The following is a 14,065-nucleotide window of genomic DNA, read 5'->3' as shown; positions in this document are numbered from 1 at the left end:
ACCTAATTACTCTGGTCCATGGTAATCTTATGGTGGACCGGGTCCATGCAAGTGGAATTGGGATACACACACCTTATTAGGGGAGTTTATCGGTCCAAACTCGATCCGGACCGGACCGATCTGAAGCGGATCGAAGACCGAAAGTTTGATCATTCAAGACCGGAAGACCGGACCAAATGTAGTATTTTCTTTTTTTTCATAAAAGTATGGTGAAAAAGAAAAATATATATATAAATCAATTGTTTAAGCCTTTTTTTGAAATTTGAAATAAAATATATCACAATATAGTAATATTTACAACCTATTAAAGGAGAGAATTAAATATTTAAATAAATTATATTATATTTTATTAAGGAAAAATGGGTCCGGTCCAAAGACCAAATTTTGATATTTCTCGATCCAGAGACCGGACCGATTGGCTTTAGTCCGGTCCGATCCAATTTTTTCGCTCCGGTCCAATTTTTGCACACCCCTACACCTTATGTATATCAAATTATGTAAATCTTCATTTGACAAGAGAGTACAACAGTAATGAGGGCTGAGATAGATTTAAGCCCAATTGAAAAAACAACTAATCACAAATGACTAATTAAAAAACAAAACAAAAATGTTCTAGATGTTGCATACATCAGGATAAAATGAAAAAGACACAAGATAGTAGTATATATAATGGGTGAAATTTCAAAATGATAAGGTCAGAAGCAAAGAAAAGAAAAGAAGAAAGTTTCTAAAATGTATGGCCCTTCTCATGAGTCATGACCCCCAACAGGTCAATCCTCATGACTTGACTTAGCCGTTTTCACTACCACCCATTTTCATTGATTAACTCCTTTGCTATTCACACACTCTTTTTTATTCTGGTTATATATATAATACACTTCTAACAAACAAAAAAAAATAAGTTAAAGAAATTATAATTCAATAATTAATAATGGAGGTGAAGAGCTACAGTAGTAACCAAGATAATCAGAAGCAGGAAATAATGAGCACCAACACAAAAGAAGACGACGATGTTGTTGTCGGTGTCGACGATGAAGAAGGACCGTTGCCGGGGTTCCGGTTTCATCCGACCGATGAAGAACTGGTGTCGTTTTACTTAAAGAGGAAGGTTGAGAAAAGACGACCACTTAGTATTGAGATTATTAAGCAAGTTGATATCTACAAGCATGACCCTTGGGATCTTGCAAGTATGTCCTTTACTACTCAAACTTTTACTACTACTTTATTAATTCATCTCTATTTCTATTATTATGATATTTTTAGTGCATGCCTCTCAAATTATTTCTGTATTGCATGTGAATCATGTAAATCCATGCATATGCTAAAATTGATCAAAGGGTTTGATTATAATGATACTTGGAAACACTTGAAAAAAGATGGGTGGAGTAATTAGGTATGAAAATCATTTACCAAGTATTAACGTTCCATTATTTATTTCAGTGGAGAAACATTTTCAAAGGAAAATGATTTTCCATGGGAAACTAGTTTCAAGGGAAAAATATTATAGGAAAATTGTTTTGGTTTGTTTGTTTCCTATAAGAAAAGTTACCGGAAAAAAACAGAAGAGGAAAGTAGAGATGGAAAGGATGAGATGAGAAGAAAAAAATGTAATGAATTAGCTACGAAAATGTGACCTTCCTTCTTTTCAAAAGAAAAGTTACTTTTCACCCTTACAAATTAAAACAAACAAAGGAACATTATAAGAAATTGTACCATTAACGACGGGAAATCCCGTCGCTAAAAGCCAATAATCGTTGATTAACGACGGGATTTTCTGTCGTGAACCCGTCATAAAAGGGGCAGTCGTTAACCCGTCGTAATAGACATTTGCGACGGTTGTGTCGTTGTTTGGTTGTTATCCCCGTTACAAAAGCTTTTTACGACGAGATTTTTGACCCATTATTCTTAGGTTGTCGTTAAAGATACAAATTATTGTAGTGGAAAATGATCATTTTCCTGAAAAGAGTCTTCTATCAAAACAAACAGAGCATATTTTTGCGGATATCGTAGACCCTTAATTAATTTTCTAATATTTCTACAACAGGCCATGGTAAAATAACAAAAATAAAAGTGAAAAATTCAAGTTCATGCATGCATTGCCTTTTTCTGGTTGCACTGATGCATACTTTGTTGATGATCATTCTGCAAATGCGAATCAAAATTTCTTTAACAAAATTATTAGATTTTTATTATTCATGAAGTTCTAAAATGATAAAGGTCGCAACATGCGACCTTTAAGGCGTGTCACAACGATGACATGGCATGCTTATGTGTCATGATTTAAATTAGAAATTAAAATATTAATTTTAACTTATTTAAATTAGAAATTAAAATATTAAATTTAACTTATGAAAATATTATACACCTTTCAAAAAAAGGTAGGAGAATCTTAAAATTGTAATTTGTTTCCTTCTTTATATCAATTACCTTATTTACATGTTTTCATAGTAAAAATATTGCATTGATAGTAAAATACTCCGATGACGCATAACCTACGTGGCGCTTATATGTACCAATTAAACTACGACACGTAAAATTGCGACAACTAAATATTGTTGCAACTTACGACTTTTACCATGAAGTTTATTCATGAGTTAACTTAATGATCTAATTTATGTTTACTCGTTGATCTAAATTACATAAATACCGCCTCAATTCTTGTAACTTTTTCCATATTTTATGTATGCATGATATCCAATAAAGTAAGGACCGCCTTTTTCTCAAGGCGAGATTACAAAATTTTCTGCTTGAATTAAATCTGCAAGAAACAACTTCTAAACGAGAATTAAACCTAGAATGCAAATTACATGTCATTAAGTTATATACTGTATTTACTTTATTCATTTCTTTGTATAAGATTCTTAAATTAATTGTACAATCTATATGCTACATGAATTCTTCTTACATAGATATCAAATATTCAAATTCAATGTATGGTAAAATAGATTCTGAAAGGGCTGTCTTCAAAATAGTCATACCTCCAAATGAACCAACAAAAACAAAACGCTTGGTGAAAAGGTATAACTACCTTAATAAACTGAAAAGGGTTTCTTATAAAGTACTCCACTTCGTAAAAGTAATAAATCTTCTAGTAGATCTCCCTATTTGACAATAAGAAGTTATCTAGTTTGACCATTTCAAATCACATCTATTGTTACAACTTCAATCTCCAACATTACCTAAACACGAGCATCACATCGGAGAACAGTTTAATCACATACAAGCCCAATCCATCTTATAACACGCGCGTACCTTGCTATGATCTTCTCGGTCTAGACATGAATCCATCTTAAAATCGATAACAGCTGAAGTAAACAAGTACTCCCTCCATTCCTTTTTTATGTATCCATTTCAGAAAGTGGGGAGTTTTTAAGAAAATTAGAATCTTGGTTTGTATTGGTATAAGTGTAATGATTGGGTGTAAGAAAAATGATTTTATATAAGAGATTATAATAAAAAAAAAAAAAAAAAGAGAAAATAATAAAGAAATAAGGTAAGAGAGAGGAGTGATAATGATGGGTGATAAAGGAGGTGAGAGAGTGGGTATATGGGGAAGGGAAAAGAATTAAATAATAGGGGTGGGGAAATTTAGGTGGGAATATGGGTAGAATCTTTAGGTATTTTGGTAATTAGATAGAAATATAAGGGTATTTTAGGATAAAATGTATGTCCAAAAATAGAAACGGATACAACAAAAAGAAACGCTTAAAATGGAAACGGATACAACAAAAAGAAATGGAGGGAGTACTATTTTCGTTTCAAAATGATATTTACAGTTAATATTTGCACAAATATTAAGACAAAAAATGGATAGTGTAAAAAATGAGAAAATATTTAAAATATGGATAAAGTAAGAGAAATATATAATAAGGTGGGTAAGTGTAAGAAAAAATGAATAAAATAAGATAAAGTGAATCAGTGTCGGACCTTGAACGGTTTTACGAGAGGGGCTAGTAGAAAAAAAATTAAGCAATATACTATGTAACTATATAATTATATACAAATTTTAAGGGGGTTTGTAACTAAAAATACAGTACAAAAAGTTTTCGGCCGGGGGGCCCAACAAAGAACAGCCCCGAAGTGAGTGAAAAATTTGTAAATATTGTGGGGTAAAAGGGGTATGGTTGTAAAGAATATTATGGAACGGACTAAAACGAAAAGTGTAAAGATCATTTTGGAATGTAGGTAGTAGCTATTAAACTCCATCCGTCTCTTAATACTTGAACCGTTTTAACTGGACATGTTTGTCAATGCAAAACTTTGACCACCAATATCTTTAACTACATATTATAAAAACTTATAAAAAATATTAATATTTTGAATAATATATATTAAGATGAAGTCAACAATATATTACTCTGTATATACTAATATTTATTTTCATATAGTATAAATAAAATAGGGTTAAAGTGAATTATGTGAATAGTGCAAAAAGTCAAACCGGTGTGAGTATTAACTATTAAGGAACAAAGGGGGAGGGAGTAGACTTATATGGTTAACTAAAAACTAGTCATCCTTTTTCTTCTATGCAATGTGGGAAAAACATGTTTGTTATATGATGAAATTTATGTATACTAAGATTAAAGAAGTGATCTGAATTGCAGAAGGAAGTAGCAGCATAGGAGATAAAGAGTGGTATTTCTACTGCAAAAGAGGAAGAAAGTACAGGAACAGCATAAGACCAAACAGAGTAACAGGGTCTGGATTTTGGAAAGCAACAGGAATCGACAGGCCGATATACTCCAACAATGTCAATGACGGAGGGGAAGGACACTCACAGTCACAGTCACAGTCACAGTCACAGTCACAGCATTGCATTGGGCTGAAGAAGTCATTAGTTTACTATCGAGGTAGTGCTGGAAAAGGCTCAAAGACTGATTGGATGATGCATGAGTTTCGTCTTCCCAATCAAATACACCAACATCATAACCCTAACCCTAACCCTAAGGACACTGCCCTTGAAGCTGTAAGTATATTTCTATTTCTAATTTTGATAAATTAATCATTTCATGATTATGAAGCTGCTTATTTATGCCTCCGTTTCAAACTGATATTTACATTTTCCGTTTTAATTAGTCCGTTTCTTAATATTTATGCAAAATAGTAACTATAAAGACCATTTTGAAATCAAGTTAGAATTTCATAACAAACTTCAAGTGTAGCTACTATATAGTTGTTTTAAGGATTTTTTTTTGGTGCGAATGAGCCACAAAGGACGGGGATGAGAATCGATCCCAGGATCACCTGAAACCGGGAAGGAAACTCTAACCAACTGAGCTATCCATCACTCTCGATGAGGAGAATGATAGAGCGGGTCTTTACCTCGCCTTATTCTGCTTCCTCTGTTTATTTATTTTTTACTGACTTGGCCATTTTAAAACTTTCCAATTAAAAAGTAAAAAGAAAAAAGAGCAGGGAAAGTATGTTGTAATTTAGCTTAAATACATACTACTACGTATGAAGTACAACGATAGCTCCTAATATTAAAAGTATTATTACATTTGTTTCAGAATGATTTTTACACTTTTTCGTTTTAGTTTGTTTCATAATTTTTTTTATACTTTGATTTATTCTATTTTTTGGACATGAAATTTTACTACCTTACCTTACAATATTTATTCTATTTTTTGGACATGAAATTTTTTTTATACTTTGATTTATCCTTTGTTACCTTACAATATTTACAATTTCCCACTCATTTTCTCTTACTTTTCATTTTCTATTACAGCCACCCTTTTTTTTTATTTTATCCACATTTTATTATATTCAACCACTTTTCTACTTTTGTCTTAATATTTGTGCAAATAGTAACCGTAAAAATCTTTATGAAACGATGTAGTACATTATATAAGAGTAAATTAAAAAAAAGTAAGGCCGTTTTAGTTAATTTAAGTGGACGATTTTTACCATTTTATGGTAGTTCAGAGTCATAAACTCCGTTTGGGATATACAGAGTACATGAGAGTTTAACACTTAAAGAGTCAACTGGATCGAGTTTGTCTGTAATGACTAATAACTAATAAGGGGTGGTTCAACTTTTCTTGGGCACCCGAAGTTGACTCACGTTGGAATCACCCAAACATTATTCCTATCTAATCCTGTTCAAACTCATTATGAATTTGCCTTAAATTGTCTTGGTTTGTTTTGAAGACTGTTTTGTTTTGTTATTCTGTAGCTTGAGGTAACCTTGTTACCTTATATAGTGTCAAATTAGGTGTACTCTTTAACTCTCAGACTTTAGAGGGGGGGGGGGGGAATTATTGATATCCAATCACCTTGTTTTTATAACGTACTCTGTAATAGAATTAACGAACTTCTGATAAATAGAATTATGGTTACTCCGTAGTATCTAATCATAATAATCTCTTTTCTATTAGGGAACTTCTAAAATCATTACGGTAAATAATCTTTTTGTGTCCCCTAAGTAGACTATAATACCCCTTATTCACATTTAAATAAACCGGATTGTATTAAATAAATAAAATGATTATTAATGTAGTACCAACAAACCAATAGAAATATTTGATGCTAAATCGTTAATCACGCTTCATTCTCTCCTTCGTAATTTATTCTTACCATTTTTATCTGCCATAAGGGTCAATTTATAACGGTCGGATAAGGCAATAGCAGAATTAATAATTCGAAGCTCCTGATAAAGCATCTATCTCAATTCTCAAGTGAGTAAATAGACAACTGAAACCCACTATTTTGTAAGAAGTATGTTTTTTTAATTTATTAATTTGGTATTATAGTGTTGCACTATGACGACTATTATCGTTAATAACACAATTTATACGTTATATACTTTTGTACGCATAAAAGATTAGTATTAACTAGCTTAGTTGATTTTTTTTATCCACTAATCCGTTTATTTGTTTAGTTGATAAAGGTTATAAGACTAGTATTAACTAGTTAGTTGAATGTTTTTTTAGTAACTAGTTTAGTAGTTTAGTTGATGAAGGTTGAAGAAAGGGCATAAAATATAGGTAACATTATTTTTCTGATGATGGGTTTTATTAATTATTGCAGGAGATATGGACACTTTGCAGGATATTCAAGAGATACAAAAGACACACTCCTGATTGGAGGGAATTATCTAGGAGTAAAAATGCAGTAAACTCAAGTTCAAAAACAAGCAGCATTGACTCTAACACTAATCAAGAATGTTACATTAGCTTTGGAACACATCAAGCAGCAGCAGCACTTGACAATGGCTACAATAATCTCTTGGTCGTTAATCAAGGGGATAATAATAATAACAATACTAACAATATCTATACAGGAAATCAAAATATTACTACAGGTAGTCATGCAGATCATCAACAGTGGAACCTTATGTCTCATACTCCATCATGTACATCGCGGCCGAGCACGATGAGTCATGTTCTAACAAATGATGGGAATGATTTGCAGAATTTTGCTTATTATCAGCATAATTGGGATGACCTCAATTCAGTTGTAGAGTTAGCTGTTAAGAACCCTTTTCTGTAAACATATAACATCAATAGGATAGAAGAATTTTGTATAAATTAAACCCCTTTGGGTTTTGTTTTGCTCAGTAGTAGAATTTTTGTACCTTTTTTTCCTAGAAATGGACTTATAGTCTTGTACTCCGTACTACTTTGTTGATATTTGATTCCGACTTGTACATGAATAAATTTTGGGGGATGAAGATTATTGAGTACCGTTTTGCTACACAATTGGGTAACCCAAAGCTCCAATTATAAACAACCAAGAAAAAAAAAAGTTCAAAAAATAGAAAATATTATGCACCTAACAACTGAATGTTACAAATTATCAGAAAATCTGACTTCAAAGAATGCAATCATTGACAGATAGAACACAGCAGTTGCCTGTATAAAAACAACAGCAGCATCATGCAAAAAGACATCAGCATTCAGAAATTATAAGAAACCATAACAATCTACTCATAACATGTTCGAAAGATTAACTACTACAACAATAAGATGTTAAAACTCCCCCAGGTGGGAAAAAGTAACTTTGACATAGAACAGTTTCTCTAGAGGGCAAAAAAGATGGAAAATAACAACAGAAATGACCAATGTAACTTCACAGAAAACTCGAAGATGGCATACTACAGCTTGTCCTCAAAGTCGGAAAGTGGTGTGATTTGCTCCTTCAATCCCTTCCTCTTACGGATATTCTGAACCAAAGCAGCAGCTTGAGAAGTTGGGTCCAAAGGATCTTGCATCATCATTTCCCAATGATCAAACACACACTGTGGGAAGGCCTGTCCAGATGTTGCAGCTCTCAAGGTACTTGAAAACCCGAATGACTCAACAACAGGAAGGTATGCCTTGATGTTGTAAAGTGGTGTACCAGGTCTCTGCATTTCTTCAAACACATGTCCACGTTTCTGATTCAGAACACTGTAAATACCACCAAGTGCATTTTCAGGAGCTTGGATTTCAACTAGGTAGACTGGCTCCAACAATCTGGGCTTAGCAGTCAACTGTGAAGCATATATGACTCTCCTAGCTGTTGGAATAACCTGTCCACCTCCTCTGTGGATTGCATCAGCATGGAGAACCACATCACAAACTTCAAAGCAAATACCTCTCATGTTCTCTTCAGCTAATGCTCCTTCTTTTGAAGCCCACTGGAAACCAGCTACGACAGAATCCTTGATTTCATTCAGGTACTGAACTCCCTTACACATATCAACCACCATGTTGGGACCTGTTGTTTCTGGACCAAAACACCAGATCTTCTTTGCTAGATCCTTGTCCCATCCAAATTCCTCTGCCAAGATCTTGGAGCGAATCTTAGGATCATCTCTTGGGCCAATTCTTCCATCATCAATTGCCTCAGCAAGACCATCTTCCATTGGACGAGCTTCCATGTACAAACGGTTGTGCTTGTTTGGGGATTTGCTCATCACAACACGGCTTGATTTCTCAAGAACTGTCTCACGGAAGGACACAACAGGGTCTGACTTGGTAATTTCAGCCCCACCCATGAAGTCGTCCTGCAAATCCTTCAAACAGATTTCCAAATGAAGTTCACCAGCACCAGCAATAATGTGCTCTCCTGACTCTGTAATACTACACTGAACCATAGGATCGGATTTGGCCAAACGCTTAAGACCTTCAACAAGCTTGGGAAGATCAGATGCAACCTTACACTGCACAGCAACACGGACAACGGGTGACACAGAGAACTTCATTGCACGAATTGGATGGGCATCACTTTCCTTCTCGTTTGTAAGTGTGGCATTCTTTGTGATAAACTGATCCAAACCAACCATAGCAACAGTGTTACCACATGGAACATCCTCAACAGTCTCTTGCCTCTTTCCCATCCAAATGACAGTTCTCTGAACATTCTTCACATAAAGATCTTTCTTCTCCCCAGGAACGTAGTTAGGTCCCATGATCCTCACCTTCATACCAGTTGCAACCTTTCCAGCAAAGACACGACCGAAAGCAAAGAACCTACCCTTATCAGGTGCGGGAATCATTTTTGATACATAAAGCATCAAAGGTCCCTCAGGGTCACAGTTCCTGATGGCAGTAGCATAGACATCATCCATGGGTCCCTCGTACAAGTTCTCCACACGATATCTCTGAGCCGTTGCAGGCGACGGCAAGTGATAGATCATCATCTCAAGTAAAGCACTGCTAGCTGGCAGCCAGGTCTGCATGACACGCTTCATCAATGCCTTACCCATCAATTCTTTCTCCTCAGACTTCAATTGGACTCCAAGTTTTGCCAACATGGGCCACAGTTTATCCTTCTGATCATTCATGCAAGTAGCAATGACCACTTTGATGGGCTCGTAACAAAATTGAACAAACCCACGCTTACAAGTTGCAGTTCCGGTGTTCTTGGAGGTCCACTTCTTGGTGGCTGGGTCAAAAAAGTTCTCACCCCAGAGACGCTCCATCATCTTAGACTCATCAACTCCAAACTTGGAGGCATACATCTTAGCAAAGTTGGACAAAGTAAATGCCCAACCATGGAGACCAGCTGAGAAAGCAACTGTTCCTTTGTCAGGGTAGACTTGGCAATCACCCAGAAGGGGGTCTTCATAGGTAGCCATGATGACATTTGCATTCTCAATAACCTTCTGGAACGTTGTGTAAGCCTCCTCTCCATTAACCTGAAGCTCAAGGAAACAACGGTCCATCTTATTGACAGTAAGAACAGGCCTGATCCTCTCACCAAGAGCCTGGCGAAGGACAGTCTCGGTCTGGACACACACACCCTCGATACAGTCAACCACGACAAGAGCTCCGTCAGTGATACGGAGGGCAGCAGTAACCTCTGATGAGAAGTCAACGTGTCCAGGAGAATCGATCAGGTTGATAAGATAGTCATTGCCGGCACGCTCTCCCTTGAATGCGGCCAAAGCTTCATCTGTCATTTCATAGTACAGAGAAATTCCAGTGGACTTGATAGTGATACCACGTTCAGCTTCATCTGCACGGGTATCAGTCATACGGACATCACCGGCAGTCTCCTGGGCAATGATCCCAGCGGCAGCCACCAAAGAATCGGTCAGGGTAGATTTTCCTGTGAGATAAGAAAACAGCAAGAGGTGTGAGAAAAGTCATCAGAATACAACAGAAACAACATTACCCAACAAATCAACAGTTTAAAAAGCCTAAATTATAAAAGCAATTCAAGTAGGGAAAAAACACATGAGCGCAATTTTAAGTACTAACTTGATCACATCAAAAAAATATAGAATGAAAAACTTGATTAATTGCCAACAGAAAGGAACGTAACATAATCTCTAAAAAGGATGCATATTACCGTGATCCACATGGGCAATAACAGACATATTACGGATGTTATGCTTGCAGTCCATAATCCTGCGGAGCTCATCAGCTGTAAACTTCACCTGCAAATTTCAAAAGCAAACAATGAAGTTAAAACATTAACAACCCAGACATTCTAAATATGAACTACAACAGAATTTTTAAATGTCAGCAAAGTATACGTACCATTTTCTTTACTCTTGAGAATCAACGGCAATTCGCCAATATAGAAATTTCCTTGACAAACCCTACACACCAATCAGAAAGGTCGTTAAGCTCGATGAACAATAATTCTGTACTTGAATTATGCCAATATCATCATGTACGTCGTATATTAAACGTACAAATGAATCCATAAGTAATTGTATTATGACAATATCATGTACAGAGTACTTCGTATATAAAAAGTCCAAATGAATACATGACCGACCTCGCATAAAATGAAAACAGAATCAAGGTACGACTAATAAACAAGGCTTATTAAAGCATGAGTTCAGCATTTATATGAGCAAATAGAAAGCGCTGAAGTCAGCAAACTACACACATTCACTGGAAATACTGCATCAAAATTACAGATCCATTGCATATCAATATCAAATTCTAACAAAAACAAGACATCGCATCATCATCGAAAAATTATTCACTGAACTAATGAATAAAAACAATCATTTCAAATCAATAGCCGTACATAATCTATTACACCATTCAATCAAACACTGAGCAAAATGATACAAATACAATCATTTCAAACAATTGGCAAGATTGAAGAGAAAATTCAACAAAGAGAATCTACTACAGCATCAATCAAACACTAACGGATAAGAATCATGGACCATAAGTAGCAAATCAAAATAGTACAGAAAAAATCGAAAATCAATGAATCTCAACTTGAAACAGATGGAAGAAAATCGATAAATCAAGCTACAAACAGAATCACAATCCAAAAAAACCGAGAAACTCAAGTTCAAAGAGACAGTCAATACAACATCACAACATCATCTGGAAAAGAGAGGATAGATAGAGACGAAGGTTGCGATCATTACCTGAGAAGACGAAGAAGAACACCACCGAAGAGAAGGTGGTTTTAGGGTTCGTTGTGGATCCGAATGCGGCGGCCAAAGGAAAAATGAGTGGAGAAAAAGGAAATGAAGGGGGAAATGAGAAGCAGCTGCGCTTTTATTGCAGGGTAGTAGAGTGAGAGAGAACAAAACCCTAGTAGGTGAATATGCTGATGAAGGGTCCGAAATACCTCTCGTTTGAGATAGTCGCTCTGATCCACTTTCTTAAAGCGGACGTATTTTATTACGGAGTACTCCATAAATATTTTTACATTTAATACTTTTTTCGACATTTTTTTTGTGATTTACGTATATTTCTTTCCGAGGGTTTTTAAACCTCAAGTGGCTTGTGTCTATATTGATACAATGAATACAATTGATCCAAATACAACCATCTTGAGTACTAACACATAATATGTCAGTACCAAAATGCAAAATTGCTTAGAAATACCACTGATACAAGTCATATTGTGTTATTGGTATCCACATAATTTGTATTGGTACTAACATATTCTGTATTGGTACTCTACATTCTGTATTGGTACTCACTTGTGTCCATATGGACACAAGTCACTTGTGACAAAGACTTCCTCATTTCCTCCCTATGTTTATATAAGTTACACTTTTTAAAATCAGTCTTTTTTTCAGGAGTATTTTACTGACGTCTTTAAAATAATCCGCATTTATTATGCAAAATGACGGTTTTACCATTTAAAAGAAAATCAACCCCCTCCCATCACCCCCTCCTTGCCCTCGTCCACCACCATCCTCCTCCTTTCACTCTGATGGCACTCCGCCGATTTCAAAGGAAACCCAAGAGATAATCCCAGTCGCTCATCATGACCATTGTTAAATTAACGTCGCCCTTGAGATCTAGATCGACATTGGAAAATCTGAATCTCGTGTTATTCCACCGGCGACCTCCCTACGTGGGCGTCAAATTTTCTTTTTTTAATTGGTGCTGCATGGTTTCTGCGGCTTAACCCATGGCCATTCGCACAAGATTTGCGCCAAAAACCACGGCCAGCCACATAAGATCTGCGGCAGAGCCATGGTCACCGTCGTCCGCCGCAAATCTTTTGCGACTGTCTATTGCTTAAGCCGCAAAAATCGTACATCACACATGTACGTAGGCTATTTTAGTTCACTGCACTGGAGATGGGAAGGCATGTTGTTCATAAGAATCTAACGATGCTATAAGGGTAATTCCAAATCTTCTTTAAATTGTTTATGTGTATATTCCTTTAAATTGTTTACTCTACAACTACGAAACATCCTTTTGATTGTATTACCTACTAAAAAAATCGATTATCTAATTTTACTTTCAGAATTTGTTTTGACAATTTGTTTGTTTAAAAAAACATCTAATTTATTTATTAATTTCTTTATTTAATTGTAGCGATAAACTTTTTTAATTTGAGTAAGGAATCGTTTATATCACCTTATTTCAGGACCTTCCTAATTATTTCAGATCATATTATTATTATTATTATTATTATTTAATTTTATTAATAACGTGTAAACATTTTACATAAAATTGGATGTAAGTCTAGAAACAAGATGTGCTTTCACCCCTTTCTGAATGCAAAAACTCAATCTATGAATTGAAAGATAAACTCACCACTTTTAACATTGTCAATATAGTCAAGTATTGTAAGTAGTTGTAAAGAACTTACTTTCTTTTGTTTCCCATAGCCACAATTCTCACATAATTCTAGTTTACACGTACCAGGTGATCCTAGAAGACCTCGTTTGCTCAGGATGCCCATACCCTTCCCACTCATGTGGCCTAGGCGCATGTGCCACATATGAGTGAGATCTGAATCAAAGAGTGATATGAGATGGATGATGAACATGTCATTGTATGTCCCTGCAAAACATTCGTACTACCATATCTACTGGCTTTCATGACAATAATGGCACCATCGGTAACCTTTAAAACTCCACCTTGAGCCGAGAATTTATATCCAAGAGACTCAAGGGTACCCATTGAGATTAAGTTGTGTTTTAAGTCAGGAATATGACGAACTTTGGTTAAGGTCCCGACAACGCCATCATGTGTCTTGATTCTTATTGACCCAATGCCAATAGCCTTGCAGGAAACATTATTTCCCATCAACACAATACCACAATCAACAGGTTCATAAGGGGTAAACCAATCCCTATGAGGACACATATGATAGTTGCAACCAGAATCAAGAATCATTCTTTTTGAAGGGGATG

The 14,065-nt window shown here is 35.4% G+C and overlaps 2 protein-coding genes across 2 annotated transcripts; one reads left to right on the top strand and one right to left on the bottom strand.

Moving 5' to 3' along the window:
* Positions 1 to 736: 736 nt before the first annotated feature.
* Positions 737 to 7,878, top strand: LOC110793738 (transcription factor JUNGBRUNNEN 1). The gene is made up of 3 exons (XM_056837626.1): positions 737 to 1,187; positions 4,605 to 4,966; positions 7,030 to 7,878. The coding sequence occupies exons 1-3, from the start codon at positions 932 to 934 to the stop codon at positions 7,489 to 7,491; spliced, it is 1,080 nt and encodes a 359-aa protein (XP_056693604.1). The 5' UTR covers positions 737 to 931; the 3' UTR covers positions 7,492 to 7,878.
* LOC110781023 (elongation factor 2) lies at positions 7,876 to 12,084 on the bottom strand. Its single transcript, XM_021985280.2, has 4 exons — positions 11,828 to 12,084; positions 10,971 to 11,032; positions 10,780 to 10,867; positions 7,876 to 10,536 (listed from the first exon to the last, which is right to left on the bottom strand). Exons 2-4 carry the CDS (start codon positions 10,971 to 10,973, stop codon positions 8,096 to 8,098), a joined length of 2,532 nt encoding a protein of 843 aa, XP_021840972.2. The 5' UTR covers positions 10,974 to 11,032; positions 11,828 to 12,084; the 3' UTR covers positions 7,876 to 8,095.
* Between the last annotated feature and the right edge of the window lie 1,981 nt (positions 12,085 to 14,065).

This window comes from Spinacia oleracea, chromosome 1, assembly GCF_020520425.1.
Source record: "Spinacia oleracea cultivar Varoflay chromosome 1, BTI_SOV_V1, whole genome shotgun sequence".
Classification (NCBI taxonomy): domain Eukaryota; kingdom Viridiplantae; phylum Streptophyta; class Magnoliopsida; order Caryophyllales; family Amaranthaceae; genus Spinacia; species Spinacia oleracea.
Note: the sequence above shows the minus strand (reverse complement) of the source record. Positions and strands in the feature narration are given on the sequence as shown.